The following is a 24,168-nucleotide window of genomic DNA, read 5'->3' on the forward strand; positions in this document are numbered from 1 at the left end:
TTCTAGATCTTTTTAATCAGCAAGTCTCTATTTAAACCATAGGTAGTTGATAAATAGGTCATTTTAGTCAAATTTAAACAGTACTTTACCATCAGTCAGTGACTTTATATAGGATCCCAGGATGTATAGTTACTTATTATTGTATTTTCTCTGTCAGAGGAGAAATATTGCAATATCTTATGATAAGACTGGGAAGTGTTATTACTTAGAATAATTAAAATGAAGTATTTCTAAATTTTTGTTTAGTAAAAATTGGCCTGCGTCACCCAGATGCTGTAGTTGAAACTAGTTCTTTATCCAGTGTTACTCCTCCTGATGTTTGGTACAAAACATCTATTTCTGAAGAAACCATTGATAATGGCTGGTTATCAGCATTACAGCTTGAGGCAATTACATATGCAGCCCAGGTAAGCTGTATCATTTATAACTACATACAGTTTTTATCTTTAATTTTAGTTCACAATGTATAGTTGTTTTAATTCAAAGTTAAGTTTTCCTTGCATGAAAATCTTGTGAATGTGATTTTTATAGAAGTTTTATGTGTTAGAAAATTAAAGGGGTAGTGTGGATATGGGGAATGTGTTTCTAGTGCAAATGATAAATTGTCATAACCTTTTTGGAATTCAGTGGGAACATGTATTAAAATTACAAATACCTATATCCTTTTACCTAACAATTCCATGGGAGTCTGTTTCATAGAACTATTAGATAAAAACATATATATATAAGGCTATTTGTTGTAGCTTTTTTCCCCCCCAGTGGCTAAAAGCTAGAAAAGATTTGAAAGCTCACACCCTTGGGGAGTGATTGAATAACCTTTGGTATTACCATATGGGTGTTGTACCAGCTTTTGTATTATGTCAATTGTCTTGAAAGGATTTCTGAAATACTCCATTTTTGTAAAATAAATAGGCAACCATCTCCCATATTTATGTTTTATTAAAAAGTTCGTATTTAGTTGTACAGTCCTTGAAAAATTATGGAAGAATACTCACCAATTTGTTAACTTTAATTACCTGCTACATACGAGAGTAGCAAGAAAAAAATACACAAACCTCGGAGATAGGGCAGGTTTGGTTCCAGACCACCACAGTAAGGCAAATGTCACAATAAAATGAGTTGCATGAAGTTTTTGGTTTCCCAGTGCATGCAAAACTTGGTGTTTACACTATAATGTAGTCTGTTAAGTGCGCAATAGCATTATGTCCAGAAAAACAATGTACATACCTTAATTTAAAAATACTTTAATGCTAAAAGATGCTAACCATCATCTGAGGCTTCAGCAAGTTGTAATCTTTTTGCTGGTGGGAGGTCTCGCCTTGGTGTTGATGGCTGCTAAATGATCAGAGTGGTGGTTACTAAAGGCTGGAGGGGTTGTGGCAGTTTCTTAAAATAAGACAACAGTGAAGTTTGCTGCACTGATTCACTCTTCCTTGCACTAATTAATGATTTCTCTGTAGCATGCAGTGCTGTTTGATGGCATTTTACCCACAGAACTTCTTTCAGAATTGGAGTCAGTCCTCTCAAACTCTGCCACTGCTTTATCAACTAAGTTTATATAATCTAAATCCTTTGTTGTCATTTCAACAATCTTCACAGCATCTTCATTAGGAGTAGATTCCATCTCAAGAATCTACTTCCTCCACTGAAGTCTTGAACCCCTCCAAGTCATCCATGAGGGTTAACTCCTGTTAATGTTGATATTTTGACCTCTTCCCATGAATCATGAGTGTTCTTAGTGGCATCTAGAAGGGTGATTCCTTTTCTGGAAGGTTTTCAGTTGATTTTGTCCAGATGCATCAGAGAAATCAACTATCTATGGCAGTTACAGCCTTACAAAATGTGTTTCTTAAAGAGTAAGGTTTGAAAGCCGAAATTACTCTTAGCTCCATGGGCTGCAGAAAGGCTGTTTTACAAAGCAGGCATGAAAGTGACATTGATCTCGTTGTACATCTCCATTAGAGCTCTTGGGTGCATTGTCAATGAGCAGTATTACTTTGAAAGGAATCTTTCATTCTGAGCAGTAGGTCTCAACAGTGGGTTTCAAATAATCAGTAAACCACGTTGTAAACAGATGTGCTGCCTTCTTCCATTTGTAGAGCACAGGCAGCGTAGATTGAGCATAATTCTTAAGGGCCCTAGGATTTTTGGAATGGGAAGTGAGCATTGGCTTCAACTTCAGGCCACCAGCTGCATTAGCCCTTAATAAGTCAGCCTGTCCTCTGAAGCTTTGAAGCCAGACATTGACTTCTTCTTTCTAGCTATGAAAGTCCTAGATAGCATCTTCTTCCAAAAGAAGGCTGTTTCATCTACATTGACAATCTGTTGTTTAATGTAGCCACATTTATCGATTATCTTAGCTAGATCTTCTGGATAACTTGGTGAAGCTTCTGCATCAGCACTTGCTGTTTCACCTTGCAATTATGTTATGGAGATGACTCCTTAAACCTCATGAACCAACCTCTGTGAGCTTCAGAATTCTTCTGTAGCTTCCTCACCTCTCCCAGCCTCTGTAGAATCAAAGGGAGTTAGGGCCTTGCTCTGGATTAGGCTTTGGCTTAAGGGGACCTTTGGCTTGTTTGATCTTCTTTCGAGACCACTAAAAGTTTCTTCATGTCAGCAGTAAGGCTGTTTCGCTTTCTTATTGTTTGTTCACTGAAGTAGCACTTTTAATCTCCTTTAAGAACTTTTTATTTTCAGTCACAATTTGGCTGTTTGGAGCAAGAGACCTGGTATTCAGCCTGTCTAGGCTTTCAACATGGCTTCCTTGTGTTGTAATCATTTCTAGCTGTTGATTTAAAGTGAGAGACATGCAGCTCTTCCTTTCACTTGAATGCTTAAAGAAGCCATTGCAGAGTTATTAATTGGTCTAATTTCAATACTGTTGTGTCTCAGGGAATAGGGAGGCTGAAGGAGAGAGAGAGATGGGGGAAATGGCCAGTTGGTGGAGCAGTCACAATACAACACACAACATTTATTAATTAAGTTCACCATCTTATATGGGCGGGGTTCATGGCAGCCCAAAACAATTAAAATAGTAACATCGAAGATCACTGATCACAGATCACAATAACAAATATAATAATAATAATGAAAAAGTTTGAAATAGTATGAGAATTACCAAAAAGTGACTCAGAGACACGAAAGAGCAACTGCTGTTGGAAAAATGGCACCAATAAAATTGCTTGATGCAGGGTTGCCACAGACCTTCAATATGTAAAAAATGCAGTATCCCCTGAAGTGCAGTAACAGTGAAGCACAATAAAATGAGGTATGCCTGTATAGTTATGTGAAGAAAGTATCTACACTAGGCCAACTGTATGCCATTTATATAAAAACAGAATGTTAATATATGACTAAAACAAGGTATGAAAGACTGATTACCAAAATATCTCAAGGAATAGATAATTACCAGCGTTTTCTTTTTCAGCAACATGAAACATTCCTACCAAATGGAGATCGTGCTGGATTCTTAATAGGTGATGGTGCTGGTGTAGGAAAAGGAAGGACAATAGCAGGAATCATCTATGAAAATTATTTGTTGAGTAGAAAAAGGGCTTTGTGGTAAGTGCTAAAGACTGGCTGTGGAAGCTTTTGTTTGTGAATAATCCAGCATATGGGGATGGGTCTTCGTGAATAGGTGTATTTTTTTGAAGTGTCAAGGCCTGGGTTTATTTATTCCTGGATATTGCTAGAATGATGGGATTTGTATTTAATTTGTGTGTTTTTCTTTTCCCTTTTTTTTGTGGCAGGTTCAGTGTTTCAAATGATTTAAAGTATGATGCCGAAAGAGATTTGAGGGATATTGGAGCAAAAAACATTTTGGTCCATTCATTAAATAAGGTATGAAAGTTTTCTATTCAGTTGGTCATTCAATAAATATTGACTTACCTGTGAGATGGGAATAATAATAGTTTCTACTTCGTAGGGTTGTTAAGAGGATTAAATGAGTTATTTCACAGAAAGCATAGTGAGTGCTAGCCACTATTGTTGGTTTTTGGATTACTAAGTGTTAAGTAATATGCTAGGTAGGGTTATGTAGTGGCAAACAACATAAGCATTGTCTGTTTTTATGGAGTTTATTCTCTCTTCAGGGCTTTTCGTTTGTTTGTTTTTGTCTGTTTCTGAAGTTACTGTATATGGGTGAAACTCATATAACTATGAGTATTAGGGTGCAGTGTGATAAAGCTATATGGACAGGTAGTGTGCCCGTCGCATCATATAGAGAATTGTGGTTTGGAGACTGGTTTAGATATTTGTACATTCAGTGGACTTGTATACCCGTTACTTGTGTTCATGTTAAAACAGTTCTGTCAAATGGAAGAAAATGTGTTTCATTATCTAAAAAGCACAGTTCAGTGTTCATTTAGCAAATCTTTATTAGTCTCCTACTATGCACCAATTCCTGGAGTCACATGGGTAGAATAGACAGACCTAGTTCCTGCAGGTGCTTCCCTGCTAGCCCTTTGAAAATAAGTAAATGTAAATCTATTTTCCATGCGAGTCCTAAGTTGCTTCAGTGTTGAGTCCTAAGTTGCTTTGGTGTTGTTGCCCTGCCCATCAGTGGCTTTTTTCGGGTGAGGGTTACTGAGTGGTTTGTTGGGTTAAGTACTCGGTCTTGAATGACTACTAACAGTTCAAAACTAAAACATGTAAGGGGCATCTAGAAATATTTTTGATTTCTAAATCAGCATAATTGAGGAAGACCACAGTAACTATTAATCATAATTCTTATATATCCCTCAGATCTTAATTACAGTGCTTTGCATGTAGTAAATGCACAATAAATATTTGTAGAATGAATATTGTGACCTTTTCTTGGGGAGTTTGGTTTGTAATCTTTTTTTTTTGTTTTTTTGTTGTTGTTGTTTTTTTTTGCGGTATGCGGGCCTCTCACTGTTGTGGCCTCTCCCGTTGCGGAGCACAGGCTCCGGACACGCAGGCTCAGCGGCCATGGCTCACGGGCCTAGCTTTTCCGCGGCATGTGGGATCTTACCGGACCGGGGCACGAACCCATGTCCCCTGCATCGGCAGGCGGACTCTCAACCACTGCGCCACCAGGGAAGCCCTGTAATCTTTTCTTGATGATAGACTTTTTTGAGACTTTGATGAAAACTGGATCCTTGTATGTTAAAGTTATATACACACACACACACACACACACGAGAGGGTTCATGTGTGTGTGTATGCTTGTGTTCACATGTGTATGAGAAATTTTGTGTATGATCTTAAGAGGTCCTTTGACTTTCCTGAAGCCCATCATGGTACCACTAGTTTCCTGCTGTAGAAATCTGGGTGGGATAAATATTTTAGAGACAAAAGTGTATTTATTAAGTTCTTCTCTTTTCTTTTTTAGTTTAAATATGGAAAAATTTCTTCCAAACATAATGGGAGTGTGAAGAAGGGTGTGATTTTTGCTACCTATTCTTCCCTCATTGGTGAAAGTCAGTCTGGTGGTAAATACAAAACAAGGTTAAAACAACTCCTACATTGGTGCGGTGATGACTTCGATGGAGTGGTATCCTTTGCAACAAGTTTTATAATTTTTAATGGCACAAAATATAACACAGAGAAATTTTGAGGTTAAATAAAAAGACTGCTGGGACGAGAGCTTTAATGATTACATAGAGTCCAAGGGAGTTAGAAAGTTGATTCTGTTTTGTAGCTGTCATATACGAGGCCAGTATTTAAGTTCCTGCTTTAGGAAAATGTTAATAGGTATGGGACATGCTGAATACTATATTCCCTTCTTAACTTAGTGATTTCCAAACTTACTTGCTCATAGCATACCTTTTACTGTCCTGCATGAGGAACACCAGTTTTTGAAGTACTGATTAAGTTGGTTATCAGTTGTGCTTCTGTTTAACAAAATTTGCTCAGATTACCTGTGTGGTGGACATTTTTAGCCGTAGTGGATCCTTTTGTTCATTCTAATTAAGAATTAAATATCCAGTTAAGGAGTGGCAGCGCCTCAAGGTGGCAGCCACCACGGGCTTGGACAGTTTATGAAAACTGAATATACAGCGTTAAGATAGAATGTGGACCTAAATACCCAGAAGCAACCCCCTTTGTAAGATTTGTAAGAAAAATTAATATGAATGGAGTTAATAGTTCTAATGGAGTGGTGGACCCAAGAGCCATATCAATGCTAGCAAAATGGCAGAATTCATATAGCTTCAAAGTTGTCCTGCAAGAGCTTCGGTGCCTAATGACGTCTAAACAAAATGTGAAACTCCCTTATAGCCGCCTGAAGGACAGTGTTACAGTAGTTAATCAAAAAGAAAAACCACAGGCCCTCCGCTACCCCCCATTCGATTCAAGCAGTCTTCATTTTCTGCAGTAGTAAATTTTCTAGATACCAAAAAAAAAATTAAATATCCAGTTAAGGTTAATGCCAAGTTCAGTGAATGCTTCTGTGGCTGGGGGAAGGGGGCTGTGGAGATCAAGGAGACGCACATAGAGGGTTTCATTGATATTTGTGATCTTACAGAAAAAGAAAACCACCTGAAGCAAATACAGCAAAATGTTAAGGTTTGACAAAACCAGATGATAGATATGTGGGTATTAGTAAAAAAAAAAAAAAAAAAAAGTTAATGCTCAGGGGCTTGTTATCAACAGCGTCCCTCCCCCTAATAATCTTGATTCTTTTTTTTACTCCAGCTACCATCTCAGAAATCTTGGATGTTTCCCAAGTCCTACGTGAAATAAAAGTTAACTCTTCCCGAAAGATTGGAGACACTTGCTACTAATGTGACATGTTCCTTAATTTACTCCTTACAGATAGTGTTTGATGAATGTCATAAAGCAAAAAACTTATGTCCTGTTGGTTCTTCAAAGCCAACCAAGACAGGCTTAGCAGTTTTAGAACTTCAGAATAAATTGCCAAAAGCCAGAGTTGTTTATGCTAGCGCCACTGGTGAGTAGTTACCTATTTAAAAGGGAGAGATATATACGTTATTTTTTCAGCTATAATATGTTTTGTTTGCGGGTTTTTCAGGTGCTTCTGAACCACGAAACATGGCCTATATGAACCGTCTTGGAATATGGGGTGAGGGAACTCCATTTAGAGAATTCAGTGATTTTATTCAGGCAGTAGAACGGAGGTAATGCAATTTACAGTATACACTATTTGTTCTCAGTAGCAATCTAAAAGAGGTGTTATTGCTAAAATCTCTTCCATGTATGTTAAAGCTCTACTATATTTAATGATAGTTACTGTGTGTTTTAATTTTATTCAGAGGTGTTGGTGCCATGGAAATAGTTGCTATGGATATGAAGCTTAGAGGAATGTACATTGCTCGACAGCTGAGCTTTACTGGAGTGACCTTCAAAATTGAGGAAGTTCTTCTTTCTCAGAGCTATGTTAAAATGTATAACAAAGCAGTCAAACTGGTGAGCATGTTTTTATTAACTCTTAGTACTTCTAATGTACCTGATAATGTATCTGTTAGCCAATTTTGTCCAGTCAGGAGTATATTTTGTCCAATATACTCCTCTCAGCTCACAGGAGTATATTTCTGCTATAAAACAACAGATAAATCACTGGTTCCTTATTTTCCCAATTTTCCAAGTTTTCTCTTTGTTAAAGTAATCTATAAAAAATAGCCATTTATTTCGGTTGTATAGTTTTAAAAATCACAATGTAACTGTTTCCTAAAATGACTGCATTAGTTAATAAGAATTTTGGGACAGCTCTATGTGAGTGTCCTAAAAAACAATTGTTTAGAGATTCCCAAGTTAGTGAAAATGCTTCGTTGAGTTAATGTTAAATGGTGTCTTGCACTTTATTTTGATTGAATTAGTCATTTAAAAATCACTCAAAAGATCGAAATATCTAAAATGTTGATTGTGCACCTTCAGTGGGTCGTTGCCAGAGAGCGATTTCAGCAAGCTGCAGATCTGATCGATGCTGAGCAACGAATGAAAAAATCCATGTGGGGTCAGTTCTGGTCTGCTCACCAGAGATTTTTCAAATACTTGTGCATAGCATCTAAAGTTAAGAGGGTTGTTCAACTAGCTCGAGAAGAAATCAAGAATGGAAAAGTAAGTTGGAGAATGCATTAACAGATTCATCTTTGGTTATGTGTTTTAGTCTTTTGGGTGTTGAGGCTTTCTACTTAAAAAAGCCTTTTCTTTCTGAAGGGTACTTGTAAAAAGTATTAATAGTAAGACTTTAAAAAATGCATTTTTAAGATAACAAAAGCAATACGTGTTTATAAGAATTTGGATAGCTCAGAAAAATATAAACAAACATCACTATAATTTGGCTAACCATAGATGTAACAATTGATAACACATGGATATATATTACATTAAGGTTTTTTCCTTTTTGGTAAATACATATTTAGTTAAAGCACAAAGAACTGGGGCAGGGGCTTCAGTAGTGTCCACTGTTGTAATACTGTTTCCTAGCTAAGTGTGTTACATGTAGCATGTTTCAAATATATGTAGAATAAATAAATTGGTACACACGTACAGTAATGGGTAATTCTTGTTTGAAATCTTTTTTTAAACTAAATATTTAAAATATGTCTTAAGAAACCACATAGATATTTTTATTTATAATTAATAATATTCTTTTTTGCCTCCAGTGTGTTGTGATTGGTCTGCAGTCTACGGGAGAAGCTAGAACATTAGAAGCCTTGGAAGAGGGTGGAGGAGAATTGAACGATTTCGTTTCAACTGCCAAGTAATGTTTATGGTTTTGAGTTTTTACCTAGATTAGTTTAAATGTTGGCATTTCCTGGAGGCAAAATTTTTGCGTTTTAAAGTTTTTCTGATTTTAGTTTTTACAGTCCTATGTATGCATAACAACATGTCTATTGGAAAACAATAACATAGAAATGCTCAAATGTTAAGTACTTTGACAATATTATGTCCAGTATTTGGACTAACGGAAGGGCTTGATTTTTGTTTGTTTTGTACATCTTGGAAATCTGACAGCTTGGTTTAAGATATTCAGTTTTGTTTTGGCTTTGTGTATTGGAAACTACCATTATCCAGAGGAGCAATATAGTTTAGTTTGCCCCAGTTTAGTATGCTCTAATATAAACATTGCAAATAATCCTGAGATAGTCAAAAGAGATTTTAAAAATGTTTTTAGACACTGTTTTTCAGTTTGTTTGCCTAACAGACAGTTCTAACTCTGGTAGCAAAATTAACAAAATAACTTTTGCTGCCATGCTATCTTTTGCCTTAGGGGACACATTCAAGTGGCTCCTTTTAAGATAGATATAATTTAAAACTACTTTTAAGCAAAACATGCACCTGCTAATCTGTATCTTTCCTGTGCTTGCCTGCCTAGTTTTGCCTCTAAAATGGTAGGCACTAGTCGCAGGGAGCTATGAAGCAGTTGAAGAGGCAGGTCCGAACTGAAATGACCTTTAAGTACGAAATAGGCACCAGGTTTCAAAGACTTAAAGAAATATAATGTAAAACATTTCATTGATTACATTTTAAAGCGATATGTTAAGTTAAATATTATTAAAGTTAGTTTCACAAGTTTTCTTTTACTTTTTAATGTAGCTACTAGAAAGTGTAAAAATTGTGCTTGGCTTGCACTATATTTCAGTTGGACAGTCTTGGCCTAGAATATTAAAATTCATTTGAGCTGGATTATCAGTATTTTGTAAGATTGAATAAAATGTACTTTTTATTTTTAAAAAATTTATTTTATTTCATTTTTATTTATTTAAAAAATTTTTTCTTTGCCGTGTTGTGTCTTCATTGCTACGCGGGGGCCACCCCTCACTGCAGCGCATGAGCCTCACATTGTGGCAGCCTCTCCCGCTGCAGAGCACGGGCTCCAGGCACGTGGGCTTCAGTAGTTGTGGCATGCGGGCTCAGTAGTTGTAGCTGGCTTGAGGGCTCTAGAGCGCAGGCTCAGCAGTTGTGGTGCATGGGCTCCATTGCTCCTCAGCATGTGGGATCCTCCCAGACCAGGGCTCGAACCTGTGTCTCCTGCATTAGCAGGCGGATTCCCAACTACTGTGCCACCAGGGAAGCCCCAAATGTGTTTTTTAGTAAGGCATAGATTTTATTATTTGTAACTCTTGCATATACCTGAAAATGGAAAAATATGTGAAATAAATTGGTTAAAGGATTGTTAAAGTCCTTTACATTCAGAATCCAACTCTTTGGAATCACTTTTTGACTCGAGTCACTGATGTGCAATTTTTCTTCATGGAGTCTTCCTCTGCGCAGCAGTTCTGAAAAAGAATCAGGGACCATTGGTGCTGAGTTCCTAAGCCAGCTTTACAATTACGTGGCGCTAACCTACTTTTGATATCCAATTTGGAAATGCTGCTAATAAAGTATACTTATTTTAAACAAATACATTCAGTAAGACTTTATATATAATAAACTGTTTTGCATACTGAGCCACTAACTGTCGCTTTTTCTCTCTTCGAACAGAGGAGTGTTGCAGTCACTCATTGAAAAACACTTCCCTGCTCCAGACAGGAAAAAACTTTATAGTTTGCTAGGAATCGATTTGACAGCTCCAAGTAACAACAGCTCACCAAGAGATAGTCCTTGTAAGGAAAATAAAATAAAGAAGCGGAAAGGTGGGCACTTTTCTTTAAATGGTGCTGGAAGTAGTATAAATTTGAGCATTTTGATGCAAGCTGTATTTTGGGAACGTACTGCCTCCCTTGAATTGGCTCATGTAGTTTTTTTTGTTTGTTTTGTTTTGTTTTGTTTTTTAAGGAAGTGTCTCCCTCCCTCCCTCCCTTCCTTCCTTCCTTCCTCTCTTCTTTTCTTTTCTTTATTTTTATGGCCGCACCACATGGCTTGCGGAATCTTAGTTCCCTGACCAGGGATTGAACCCTGGGCCATGGCTGTGAAAGCACGGAGTCCTAACCACTGGACCAGCAGGGAATTCCCTTGGCTCATGTAGTTTTTGAATGCACAAGTAATCCCATTTTAAACTGGGGCTTTAACGATTTGACTGGTGCTAAGTAGGCACTGTATTGAGCACTGCCCATGCATGATCTCATTCAACCTGCAAGGGATCCATATGAAAGTAGGTTTTATTTTTTCAGCTTTATAGACAGAGGAAACCAAGGCACAGAAAGACTAAATGGTTAAGCGATATCCCCAGGTTGGCACAACTACTGGGTGATAAATGGGGAACCAACATCTGGGCCTTTCTGTTGTCAATGCTGTGTGTGTGTGTGTGTGTGTGTATGGGTGTGTGAGAGTGTGTGTTTATATAGTCTTCTTTAAAGAGACTTCTGTTAGTTTATTATTTAATTATTATGAATACACTCATCTTTGTTAGACATTTTATAATAATGCAAAACTTGGGTTTGTGTTGAGGTGCTTACTAAGTAAGCTCTTTGACTTTCAGAAGTTAACTTCTCAGTTAACTTTCTCTAAAATGGTGATAATTCATTATATTGTGAAGACTATCATACTGTGTGTTCTAAACACAGTGCCTGACAGTTTAACCTTACCTTTCGTCTGTTCTAAGAAATGCTTTTTTTTCCCTTACATTTTTAATATGCCTGAAAGTAGGTTGGCTATTATAATATAATTGACAGTATTTTTTTATTTTAGTGGCACAAAAAGTAATGCTGAGTCCTAGAGTCAGTAACAGAGTGGTCATGTAGATAGATGGTCATGTTTCCCTTTTTTGAATTATGTTCTCACCATCATTAATATGTGAACATTTTAATGTTCTGCTTAGTTTTGGTTGGTTTATTCCAGATATTTTTTTTTTTTTTTTTTTTTTTTTTGCGGTACGCGGGCCTCTCCCATTGCGGAGCACAGGCTCGGGACGCGCAGGCCCAGCGGCCATGGCCCACAGGCCCAGCCACTCCGCGGCACGCGGGATCCTCCCGGACCGGGGCACGAACCCGCGTCCCCTGCATCAGCAGGCGGACTCCCAACCACTGCGCCACCAGGGAAGCCCCCAGATATCTTTTATGAGTATTCAGTAAGATAATTCAGATCAGCACCTTGTTTGACTTTTAAAACTGTAGTTTTATAGATCAGTTTTTTTATTGTTCCATAAAGTATTTTCATATTTTATAAATCTGTAATTATTAGGCCTCTCCTCTCAACCTGATACACAAATTGTGACAATGCCAGAGGTTCCGTTTCATCTCTGTTGTCCTGAGATGTTTATTTTGAAACTTGTGCACTTGAAGGCTGTCTTGCATTTGTACTTATGTACCTGATTTCTTCTTAAGAATAATTGAATATAACCTGATTTCTTACAGGAATCCAAAAGGCTAGCTTTTGTTGATGAATTTTTTATTGTTCTTATATACTTACACGAATGCTTTTTTTCTGCATTTCTTATTTGAGTTAACTAAGTGTATTAGCTCATGAACTAAATGTAACTTCCTGGATCTTTAGAACAGTGTGTTTGGGCTGACTCTCTTGTTTGGGGTTTGAGGATAGGTGAAGAAATAACTCGAGAATCCAAAAAAGCACGAAAAATAGGTGGCCTTACTGGTAGCAGTTCTGATGATAGTGGAAGTGAATCTGATGCCTCCGATAATGAAGAAAGTGACTACGAGAGCTCTAAAAACATGAGTTCTGGAGATGACGATGATTTCAACCCATTTAGAGATGAGTCCAGTGAGGATGATGAAGATGGTGAGTTCATGAATCTATTAAATGCAAGCTAAAGGATAGTTATTTCTGTGTATTTGTTTATTTATTTATTTTTGGCTGCGTTGGGTCTTAGTTGCGACGGGCGGGATCTTTCGTTGCGGTGCGCGGGCTTCTCTCTAGTTGTGGCACGCAGGCTGCAGAGCACATGGACTCTAGTTGCGGCGCACGGGCTTAGTTGCCCTCTGGTATGTGGGATCTTAGTTCCCTGACCAGGGATCAAACCTGCATCCTCTGCAATTGGAAGGCAGATTCTTAATCGCTGGACCACCAGGGAAGCCCCTATTTCTGTGTATTTGAAATGGGCTATTGTACTAAAACCTTTTTTTTCCTGTAGAAATCATCACACAGATTCTAGTCTTTGCTTGGTGGGAGCTCCAAGCTTGTCTGTCTTCTGGAGGTTCAGCACATTTATGTGAGATCATGACCTCGGTTTTGTGCACTTACGTTTATCCTCAAACCATGGAGTTTACCGCATGGTGTATGGGTGTGCTGGACCTCCGAAGTTGGTGGTGGTTTACAAGTTGTCGCTCAGCAGTACAAAAAAACTCAACGGTTGTTTCCTTTGGAAATTCTGTACTTGTGTTAACAAATGATTTGATACATGTCTTTCCTTAATTTTCAGATCCCTGGTTAATCAGAAAGGACCACAAGAAAAACAAAGATAAAAAAAAAAAGAGAAGTATAGATCCAGATTCTATTCAAAGTGCCTTATTAGCATCAGGTCTTGGATCAAAACGACCTAGTTTTTCTTCTACACCAGTACTTTCACCTGCTCCTAACAGTGCACCAGGTATCCACGTGGAGGCTTGCTTTGTCTGTGAAATGTACCTTAAACACAACACATATCTGAGCTTTGTACTGATTTTTCACGCATGTACTTCATCTAGCTAACAGTGACAGCAGTAGCAGCAATAGCCTTGTGACAAGTCAGGACGCCGTGGAAAGGGCCCAGCAGATGAAGAGAGACCTTCTGGATAAACTGGAAAAGTTAGCCGAGGACCTCCCTCCTAACACCCTGGATGAACTTATCGATGAACTTGGTGGCCCTGAGAATGTTGCCGAGGTAAATATGACTTGATCAGGGCTGTGTCTCTTCTCGGTAGTTTTTGCCACTTTCAAACCCTTTAGGATACGTGATATATTGGGTATCATCATATAATTATCTAATATCCTCTGTTAGGTCTTAGAACCCTTGTTCTACTCTAGTTGTCATCCTAGAGCAAGTAAATTCCTGCCCCTAGTATCTTGAGTATCTGCCCCAAGACACGGATCTCTGTTATTGCACCTGTCTCTCAGGCTTTGTTATCATTGCCGCACGTCTGTTTTCTCCACTGGAATCGGAACTTTTCAGAACCAGGCACTGTGTTGCAGTGTCCTCTCTCCCCCAGCGCCTGGTGCAGGACAGGTTGCACAGTACGTGCTGGCTTCACTATCCCTTCCACCTCCCACCAAGTTTCTATGATGGGAGCCCTGAGCTTCATGCACCATAGTCAGCTGCGTTAATTGTTAAGTGACGCTGTTTGGCTTTGCAGATGACTGGCCGCAAGGGGAGGGTTGTAAGCAATGATGATGGAAGTATATCTTATGAGTCAAGATCTGAACTTGACGTCCCTGTGGAAATACTAAATATCACGGAAAAACAAAGATTTATGGATGGAGATAAGGTATGTTTTTCTGGGATGCTTTTTGGCGAAAAGAATAATGCCCATACATTTAGATTAATCTTCAGGTTTTTTCTTTTAATATAAATCATGTCTGTTGAATGTTCTTACTCTATTTTTTTAAGTAGTTATACATAATCACTGAACATTTTACATGTTTTCATTATTTTCTTACAAATCAAATGTGGTGTTTGGTGCACAGAATTAGATGTAGCTCTTGATAGCTTTGGAGGCCTTTGAAGTCTTCAATCAGAATATTAAATTGTGTTCTCTCAGGTCATCTTAGTGGCACTACATCTAATGCTACACCCTAGTGTCAGTGTAATTTTGAGTCTAGAAATATATTGAAGCATGCCCAGATTACTAGGATCCTTTGATTTTGCTGTCTATTGTCTTGCTCTGCCGTGTCCTATTGAGACGATTTACTCTGAATGGTCGTAGATTACACTTGCATAACTGACCACTGCGGAGGTTGTGGTCACCTTCAGAGGCCCTTTCTGTATGCTCTTATTGTTACGTAAACTTCATGGATTTTCAGGTTCTCAGATCAGTTCTTCCTCCATCTAGTCGGAATTGCTATAAGCGTTTTGCTAAAACACAGGTAGGGCACCACTTCAGCCCCCTTCCTTAATCTGAAAGGGGTGGAATAACATCTTACCTCTTTCTCCACAGTTTGCTGTGTAGTTCAAAAGTGTTTTGCCTCTGCAACTAGAAAATAGATGGTAGTTATTACCATTATCAAAGTTGTCTTTTAAATGTATTTAAAAACTCATGTTACATATTTTAAAGACTATAGGTAGAGGTATTATCAGTCATTTTAAGTACTTGTTTCATTAGTAATTTAGGCCCATGTGCGTTAGAAATTGTATTAATTGGGATTAGATTTGGCTGTTCAGTGACAGAAACTCCAAAATCATATTCACTTAAAGTGGAAGTGCCTTTTTCTCATGTACAAGTTTGAGTAGGTAGACCAGGACTGGTATGACCCCTTGAAGTCTAGGTCTCTTCTGTCTTGTTCCTTTAATATGCAGCCTTCCATTTCCTAGTTAGCTCCATATTTCAGGTTCAGTCATTACACCTCTACATTGCAGCCAGCAGAGAGATAAAAAGAGGAGGGGAAGGGCATATCTTTGATTAGGGACATTTCCTGGACGTTGTTCAGGTGACCTGCTGGCTGGAGTGTGCCCACACTTAGCTGTAAGGGAGACTGGGAAATGTAATCTTGATTCTGGGTGTCCTTGTAACCACGTACAGCTAAAACTGAGAGTTAGGAAGTAAAGGAGAATACGTATTGGTGGATGTTTCCCCACCTGTCTTTGTGCAGAAGTGATCTTTTGTTTTTTTCTCCTTATATTTGATACAGAATATTGCTATCATCTCAGAAGCTGCCAGCTCAGGTATTTCATTACAAGCAGATAGGAGAGCTAAAAATCAAAGGCGGAGAGTTCATATGACTCTGGAATTACCATGGAGTGCTGATAGAGCAATTCAGCAGTTTGGTAAGTTCCTACGCTGAGTTTCACTTCATAGCCAGGAATTACTGGGGAAATATTTTAATGCTAGATATACTAAAACTTGACGTATAGGTAGGTTTTGGAGATGTTTGTGTATTGCGTATACCTTAAAATATAGAGGGCATCATGAATTTATTTCTTGGCTGTTTTAAAAGCTGTAAAAGACCTACAGTAGGGCTTTCTGGCATTATATTCAAGAATGGGGCTCCTCAGGAGTATCTTCATTGTAGATCTCCAAGGGGTGTTATCCATGTCAGAGCAACTGCCACTTGATGTCTTTTTCAACCCCCGGTAGCTTCATTGAGGGCACATTGCTCCTCCCTTGCCTTCCATCTTCATGTCCCTGTGAACTGGTGATTTAAAACAACAACAGCAACAATTTTGGGAGAATCCATAGCAGCTGTGCATCGGCACCATTGTGGTCAACCAAACTGGGGTAGCACCAGTAATGGGTTTATCATTTAATAATTTTATGGTGGTTTTTTTGCTCCCCCGTAAGTGGGAGTATTGTTCTGAATACAGATGTTATTCAAGTTGGCGCTTTTGATTTTGTGCCTTTTGGGGAGTTAGGGTAATTGTTACATTCTTTAATTTTTTCTCTGGTTTAAAGATTTCTGGATACCAGCTTACTGTTAAGTGCTGGGAATAGGTCTCAGAATACTAGTATCTAGAGAACACAATCAGCGATTTTTTTTTTTTTTTTTTTTTTTTTTAAATGTCATTACAGGACGAACTCATAGATCAAACCAAGTTACTGCTCCGGAATACGTCTTTCTGATTTCTGAATTGGCAGGAGAACAAAGATTTGCATCGATTGTTGCTAAAAGACTTGAGAGTTTGGTAAGTTTTTGAGTTATATAGATGTGTGTAAAAGATGATGTATGTTAACCTGTCTTCTATGCCTTGACTGGAGATTTTATGTTTGGATAGGGTGCGCTTACACATGGAGACAGGAGAGCAACAGAATCCAGAGATCTGAGTAGGTTCAACTTTGATAATAAGGTACATTTCAGCTTTCACTATCTGTGAAAAATGATTGCAGTGTATGGTGTCTGTAAGGAACAGAAGGGGAAAGTGGTTGCTGTTTAAAACTTAAAGCTGCCTCCTCTTACGGTTTTGCTATAAAATCATGGCTAGTCCTGTAAGACACGTGGCAGTTAGATCTTTGGTGATCAACTGTGCAATATAATCATCTTCTCATTCCTATTGGAAAATAAGATTATGATAAATACTTGTGGATGAAGTGTGAGTTCCCAGAAGTAAAGAAAGTTGTTTATTTATGGAATGCCTGCTGTGTACAAAGGTGTGAATGAGGCACTAGGCAGTGTAAAATATATATAAAAATAATTGAGTCCTGCTATTTTTGACTCTTTGGTACAATAATAGTTTTTATAGCATTCGCTTGGTCATGTGATTGAAGAGTATCCAAATGCTGAAACTTGTTAAATTTATTTGGTTTTTATTGCAGTATGGAAGAAATGCTTTAGAAATTGTCATGAAATCCATTGTAAACCTAGATTCTCCTATGGTATCACCACCTCCAGACTATCCTGGAGAATTCTTTAAAGGTAACTTTTAAAAATAATCATAACAAAGGAAAATGAGTATTGACAAGAAGGTACTAAAACTCATTCTAACATGTGCTGTTGTTTTTAGTTTTCTTTGGACATAAAATGTATAAAATTTAGAAATTGATAGTTACCAGACACCTAAATTGATGTCTTATAATAAGCAGTAGATTTATTAAATTTCATTCAGGGAAGTGTTTTTACTGTTGATAGAGTTTGTTGCATGTTGTTTAATACTAGATTACTAGAGGAAAAATGGTTTTGTTAGATGAATTTGAAAATGACTATGCCAAATAGCTTTTAAGATTTAAAGTACCTAGGTAAATAATCTGTGTGGGCTAGTGGAGGTACAGATAAAACAAAACTGGCCGTGTATTAACAGTTGTTAGAACTGGGTGCTGGGTACCTGTGGTCCATAGAATATTCTCTTTACATTTGTGTGTATTTAGAAATTTTTATATTTAAAGAAAAGTCCTAAGTAGTGCTGTAGAAATTCTTAAGATGTATCTTGCAAATCTGAAGAATAGATTTTACCCCATTAATATTAGTAGTCTGGGTGATTTCAGTAGTTCAGCAAACTTAAAATATTTTAGAAAATAAACAGGTGTAAGGTATTTGAAACATTAGCCTTATAGAGTTAGTATTTTTTACTAGGAAGTCCTTTCCAATTGAACCGGTGTTTAGTGTTGGTAACAGTCCATATTGACATAGCTGGCAGGGGTGCTTATAATCACTGATGGCATTTAACAAAACAAAAAACCAATAAAGTCTTGGCCCTGTTCTTTTTCTCCCTTTCTCTTTCGTTCCCTCTTATTTTCTTTTTATTTGGTCATTGGAGGGATTGTCAAAAACAACTCCCCAATTTATTTCTAATTCCAAAAAATTACATGTTATTTATTCATTATAAGTGATGAAAACAATCTAAAAGTGAATAATGAGGAGCCCATACCCTCTCCTTAACTACCTACTACCTACCAGTCTCACCTGCTGAGGTTACAGATGTTGACAGTCTGAACCAGGGGCAGCCTTAACACACCTTTATCCGTTTGTCTGAACACAGAATTTAAAAAAAAAAAAAGTTAATATTACTTGCAACGTACTTTTCTCACTTGGTACATCACAGGCATCCCTTACAAATCAATAGCTATAGTACTAACACATATTTTAACAGTCGTGTAATATTCTACATCTAGCTTATGTAACAGTTTCTTCAGTTTTTCCCTTATTGATGTTCAAGTGGCTTTCATTTTTTTGCATCACAAACAGTGCTGGAATTATAGCAGCTGTCCTTCTAATTCAGGTAATTTCCTTCCATAGGATGGGTTCCCAAAATGAGGATTTTTTGCGTTGGAGCTCTTTGGCTACAGAGTTGTCATCTGCAGAATCTACACATGTTGAGCATGTAGCAGTTTAGCTGATTAAATAAATATGTAAATAGGATATAATTATGCTTCCTCTTGATCCTTTTCTCTTTCTTTTTTTTTTTTTTTTTTTCTTTTTGCGGTATGCGGGCCTCTCACTGTTGTGGCCTCCCCCGTTGCGGAGCACAGGCTCCGGATGCGCAGGCCCAGCGGCCATGGCTCACGGGCCCAGCCGCTCCGCGGCATATGGGATCCTCCCAGACCGGGGCACGAACCCGTATCCCCTGCATCGGCAGGCGGACTCTCAACCACTGCGCCACCAGGGAGGCCCCTTTTCTCTTTCTTAAACCCTTTTTACTGTAAGTCTGAGTTGGAGCCTGGACACAAATACTTTTTTTAAAGTTTTATAAACTGTCCTCTTAGTAACGTAATTCAGAACATGTTGACAGTTATACATGTTGCTTATCTTCTGCATCGCCTTGTCAATACTGATAGGTAACGTTTGGGAAGGAAGCATGATTATTTCCTTATATAAAGTATTTAATCAGTATCCTGCTGTATGTTCAAAGTTGTTTAGATTCTGTGGGTGACAGCTTTGTAGCCAGGGATCTCCACTGCCAAGGGTTGTTGTTGGAAAGATACGACATTTTAGTGAAATAATAAAATATAATGTGAGGTTTGAGTACTCTAGGATTTTGAAGTGTCTAAAGATCTTTAGGGGCTGTGGGTTCCATTTAATTCAGCTAATAGGAACTATGGAAGATACATAGACTGTGTCGTATCTGCTAGAACTTGATCTAGTTTGATTAGTCAGGTAACAGCTCATTGAGTTATTTGGGCTATAAGGTTTTTTGTTTGTTTGTTTTAATTTATTTTATTTTTGGCTGTATTGGGTCTTTGTTGCTGTGCGCGGGCTTTCTTTAGTTGTGGCGAGTGGGTTTCTCACCGCAGTGGCTTCTCTTGTTGTGGAGCACGGGCTCTAGGCGTGCGGGCTCCAGTAGTTGTGGTTCGCGGGCTCTAGAGCGCAGGCTCAGTAGTTGTGGCGCACCCCGTGTCCCCTGCATTGGCAGGCGGATTCTTAACCACTGTGCCACCAGGGAAGCCCTGGGCTATAAGGTTTTTTATAAATTTGTTTTATTATAGATGTTCGACAAGGACTGATAGGAGTTGGCCTGATAAATGTAGAAGATCGTTCAGGAATTCTTACTCTAGATAAAGGTAATGGGATGACTTTCGTATGTATGTTCATAACTGTTGCTGTATCATTATAGCCCGTTTTGTTGTTTATGCTTTCGTCAACTTGAAGGGGAAGCTTCAAGTCTCTAGGTCTCAATCCCTCATTAGTGAGTGCTCACAGAGCATTCTGGGTGGTTTTTGCTATGAATAACTATGGTTATTCAAGAAATTAAATCTCTATTCTCTCTACATAACAGCAGTTCTCAAACCAGGTTGCGTATATGATCAGCTGTTGAGCTTTTTAAAAAGTACTGAAGCCAGGGCAGGAGCTCAGACGATGGTAATTTTCCAGAAGCTCCTGGGCATTCTCACTTGTGCAGCCACAGTTGCGCTTCACTGACTTAACAGCACGTAAACTTTATGAGTTAAGACTTAACGTTGGAAAACTGACATTCTGTTGTGCTGAATTGTATTCATACTTCCAATAAGCGAAGCTGAAGATGCAAACATTCAATCGGGCAAACATCTTTTGAGCATCTAGTATAGTCGTGCTAACTGCTAGAGGTAGAAGTGGTCGAAGTAGAGCCCTGTTCTGGGAACAGTACAGGAGGTGTCAGGGAAGGCTTAGAGGAGCAAGTGGGACTCTTACTAGGCTGAGATGAATAAATTTTTTAAATTGCCATTTGAATGCATTAAATCTTTCATACAATCCTGTCATTGCAGATTATAACAACATAGGAAAATTCTTAAATAGAATTTTGGGCATGGAGGTGCATCAGCAGAATGCGTTATTTCAGTATTTTGCAGACACACTTACTGCAGTTGTTCAAAATGCCAAAAAAAATGGAAGATATGATATGGGAATCCTAGGTAAGTTGGGAAATTTTTAAAACATCATATGTATTCTTTTTTTTTTTCTTTTTAATTTATTTATTTATTTTATTTATTTTTGGCTGCATTGGGTTTTCTTTGCTGCACATGGGGTTTCTGTAGTTGCAGTAAGCGGGAGCTACTCTTCGTTGTGGTGTGTGGGCTTCTTGTGTCGTGGCTTCTCTTGTTGCAGAGCATGGGCTCTGGGTGCACGGGCTTCAGTAGTTGTGGCTCGCAGGCTCTAGAGCACAGGCTCAGTAGTTGTAGCGCACGGGCTTAGTTGCTCTGCAGCACGTGGGATCTTCCCTGACCAGGGCTCGAACCCGTGTCCCCTGCATTGGCAGGCGGATTCTTAACCACTGTGCCAGCAGGAAAGCCTGTCATGTGTATTCTTGATAAAATTTTTTTTATATACTTATATGTTGCTTTTTCTTGTTCAAGATCTTGGTTCTGGAGATGAAAAAGTGAGGAAAAGTGATGTTAAGAAGTTTCTGACTCCAGGATATTCAACCTCTGGCCATGTAGAATTATACACTGTAAGTTTAGAAAAGGTGCACGTTCAAGTATAATGTCATTTTCTGGTAAGCATTCTCAGAAGTGAGTTTAATTTAAATTTTATTATTATTTTTTTACAGATAAGTGTAGAGAGGGGAATGTCCTGGGAGGAAGCTACCAAGATTTGGGCTGAGTTGACAGGACCAGATGATGGCTTTTATTTGTCATTGCAAGTAAGACTTGTTTCCCTTAAATGTTAGTTGTTAAGATATGTAATGTGTTTTCATTGCCAGCATTGTAATTATCTGTTCGCTTTGTGCTGATTTTCCAATTGTATTTAGCTTTCTGTGTTTTGATAATTTATCACTGTAATTGTGATATATTTTTATTTAATACATTTTGAGGAATATTATTAAATGCAAATTTTAAATTATTACTTACCGGGGACTTCCCTGGCAGTCCAGTGGTTAAGATTCCACGCTTCCACTCCAGGGGGCAGAGGTTTGATCCCTGGTCAGGGAATTAAGATCCTGCATACTGTGTGGTGTGGGCAAAAAAAGAAAAAAAAAGTTTACATATTCTTAGTAAATTGAACCCTTTTTTCCCATAATATAGTGAGTGACCTTCTTTAGTCATAATAATGCTTTATGTCTTCAAGATTCAGTTTTCACTTATTAGTGTAACTACATTCATTGGTTTAGTATTTGCCTGTGGACAGAGCTAAGGAGAGAGGATGTGTGAGTGTGCATGTGTGTGAGTGTGCATGTGTGTGTGTGTGCGTGCGCGTGTTTACATTTAGACATATACACATACACACACAAATGAATGCATATTTATTTGTCCTGATCAAAACTACGGAATTTTAATCTCACCTCTTCTCTGATTATTTTTTTAAATTTATTTTATTTTTGGCTGTGTTAGGTCTTCATTTCTGTGCACGGGCTTTCTTTAGTTGCAGCGAGTGGGGGCTACTCCGCGGTGCGCGGGCTTCTCATTGTGGTGGCTTCTCTTGTTGAGAGGCATGGGCTCTAGGTGTGCGGGCTTCAGTAGTTGTGGCACATGGGCTCAGTAGTTGTGGCATGCAGGCTCTAGAGCACGGGCTCAGTAGTTGTGGCAGACGGACTTAATTGCTCCACCGCATGTGGGATCTTTCTGGACCAGGGCTGAACCCGCGTCCTCTGCATTGGCAGATGGATTCTTAACCACTGCGCCACTGGGGAAGCCCCTTCTCTGATATTTTTTTGTCTTCTTTCTTCCACACTAATAATCCCTGTTCTTCAGGGCACACAGGATGATAAAATATCATGGATACTATGCCCCAGTATTCCTGAAAATAATTTTTTAATAACTTTTATTGCATAAGCTTACTTTATGCTATTTAAAAAATAGTTATACTGTTTCTGCATGTCAACATATGGCAGTTATATAGTATACTCTTAACCCTTAATTATCTTAGTTCTACAGGTAATTAATTTATATTTAAAGCTCACCACTCACTCACTAGTCCTTAGGTTAATATCTCTCTCGTTATTTTGTCTGAATCCCATTCTGTAGTAGATTTAGGAAGGGCTTATGGAAACATTACTCCCTGAATTCTTACATGCTGGTAAGTTGGTGCCTTTGTACTTGAAAGACAAATTTTACCAGACATGAAATCTTTAGTTCACGTTTTCTTTTCTTGGATATCTTAAAGATGCTACTCCTTATTCTTTTGAGATAGAGTTGCTGTCAAAAAAATTTTTTTTTAATTAATTTATTTTTATTTTTGGCTGCGTTGGGGCTTCATTGCTGGGCGCGGGCTTTCTTTAGTTGAGGCGAGAAGGGGCTACTCTTTGTTGCGGTGTGCGGGCTTCTCATTGCAGTGGCTTCTCTTGTTGCGGAGCACAGGCCCTAGGTGCGCGGGCTTCAGTAGTTGCGGCACGTGGGCTCAGTAGTTGTGGCTCACGGGCTCTAGAGCGCAGGCTCAGTAGTTGTGGCGCACTGGCTTAGTTGCTCCGCGGCATGTGGGATCTTCCCAGACCAGGGCTCAAGCCCATGTCCCCTGCATTGGCAGGTGGATTCTTTTTTATTTTTAAAAAATTAATTAATTAATTAATTTTTGGCTGCCTTGGGCCTTCGTTGCTGCATACAGGCTTTCTCTAGTTGCGGCGAGCGGGGGCTACTCTTCGTTGTGGTGCACGGGGTCTAGGCGCATGGGCTTCAGTAGTTGTGGCTCACGGGCTCCAGAGCGCAGGCTCAGTAGTTGTGGCACTCGGGCTTAGTTGCTCTGTGGCATGTGGGATCTTCCTGGACCAGGGCTCGAACCTGTGTCCCCTGCACTGGCAGATGGATTCTTAACCACTGGGCCACCAGGGAAGCCTGGCAGGTGGATTCTTATCCACTGCGCCACCAGGGAAGTCCCTGCTGTCAAAATTTGATGGTGCTCTAACTTTTTCTTTCCCCTTTTTAATTTAGTTTAGAGTATATCCTGGTATTATTAGTTATTCTTGGTCAGTATTCTCAGCTATGTGATATGCTCTTTTAATATGTAGTTTCAAATCTTTATTTTAGAAAGTTTTTAAATTACTTTTATTTGTAATGTTTTTAGTATTCTATTCCCTGAATTTCTCCTTTATCAGGACTTCTCTTATGCATAGGTTATATCTTTGCTTGCCTTTAATATTTATTTTCTCTTGAATTCTTTTTATCTCTTCCTTAATTTCTTTTTCTTTAACGACTTTATTGAGATATAATTCACATACAGTACAATTCACTCGCTAAAGTGTATAATTTAATGATTTCTGGCATATTACATTGTTTTTGTTTTTGTTTTTAATTAATTTATTTAATTTATTTATTTTTGGCCGCCTTGGGTCCTCGGGCTCTAGAGTGCAGGCTCAGTAGTTGTGGCGCACGGGCT

At 38.5% G+C, this 24,168-nt stretch overlaps 1 protein-coding gene and 1 pseudogene across 6 annotated transcripts in view; both read left to right on the forward strand.

The window, feature by feature from the left end:
* SBNO1 (strawberry notch homolog 1) overlaps positions 1-24,168 on the forward strand; it is a 59,626-nt gene that overhangs the window by 20,760 nt on the left and 14,698 nt on the right. For all 5 annotated transcript variants that reach the window (XM_082640326.1, XM_082640328.1, XM_082640327.1 and 2 more), the window contains 22 exons: positions 247-407; positions 3,431-3,564; positions 3,753-3,843; positions 5,357-5,518; positions 6,781-6,916; positions 6,998-7,103; positions 7,239-7,392; positions 7,861-8,043; positions 8,592-8,689; positions 10,414-10,565; positions 12,409-12,606; positions 13,247-13,414; positions 13,512-13,687; positions 14,157-14,288; positions 15,649-15,784; positions 16,527-16,639; positions 16,730-16,801; positions 17,268-17,367; positions 19,872-19,946; positions 20,628-20,774; positions 21,216-21,310; positions 21,410-21,502. In XM_082640326.1, coding sequence (XP_082496452.1) covers positions 247-407; positions 3,431-3,564; positions 3,753-3,843; positions 5,357-5,518; positions 6,781-6,916; positions 6,998-7,103; positions 7,239-7,392; positions 7,861-8,043; positions 8,592-8,689; positions 10,414-10,565; positions 12,409-12,606; positions 13,247-13,414; positions 13,512-13,687; positions 14,157-14,288; positions 15,649-15,784; positions 16,527-16,639; positions 16,730-16,801; positions 17,268-17,367; positions 19,872-19,946; positions 20,628-20,774; positions 21,216-21,310; positions 21,410-21,502 — 2,882 coding nt within the window. The remainder of the gene's footprint in view (positions 1-246; positions 408-3,430; positions 3,565-3,752; positions 3,844-5,356; positions 5,519-6,780; positions 6,917-6,997; positions 7,104-7,238; positions 7,393-7,860; positions 8,044-8,591; positions 8,690-10,413; positions 10,566-12,408; positions 12,607-13,246; positions 13,415-13,511; positions 13,688-14,156; positions 14,289-15,648; positions 15,785-16,526; positions 16,640-16,729; positions 16,802-17,267; positions 17,368-19,871; positions 19,947-20,627; positions 20,775-21,215; positions 21,311-21,409; positions 21,503-24,168) is intronic.
* On the forward strand, positions 5,709-6,738 carry LOC309814769 (ubiquitin-conjugating enzyme E2 variant 1-like; annotated as a pseudogene). The gene is made up of 2 exons: positions 5,709-5,718; positions 6,003-6,738. The product of its transcript is annotated as a ubiquitin-conjugating enzyme E2 variant 1-like (transcript).

The sequence above is a fragment of the Mesoplodon mirus genome (assembly GCF_964341445.2).
Source record: "Mesoplodon mirus genome assembly, chromosome: 13".
NCBI classification, from domain to species: domain Eukaryota; kingdom Metazoa; phylum Chordata; class Mammalia; order Artiodactyla; family Ziphiidae; genus Mesoplodon; species Mesoplodon mirus.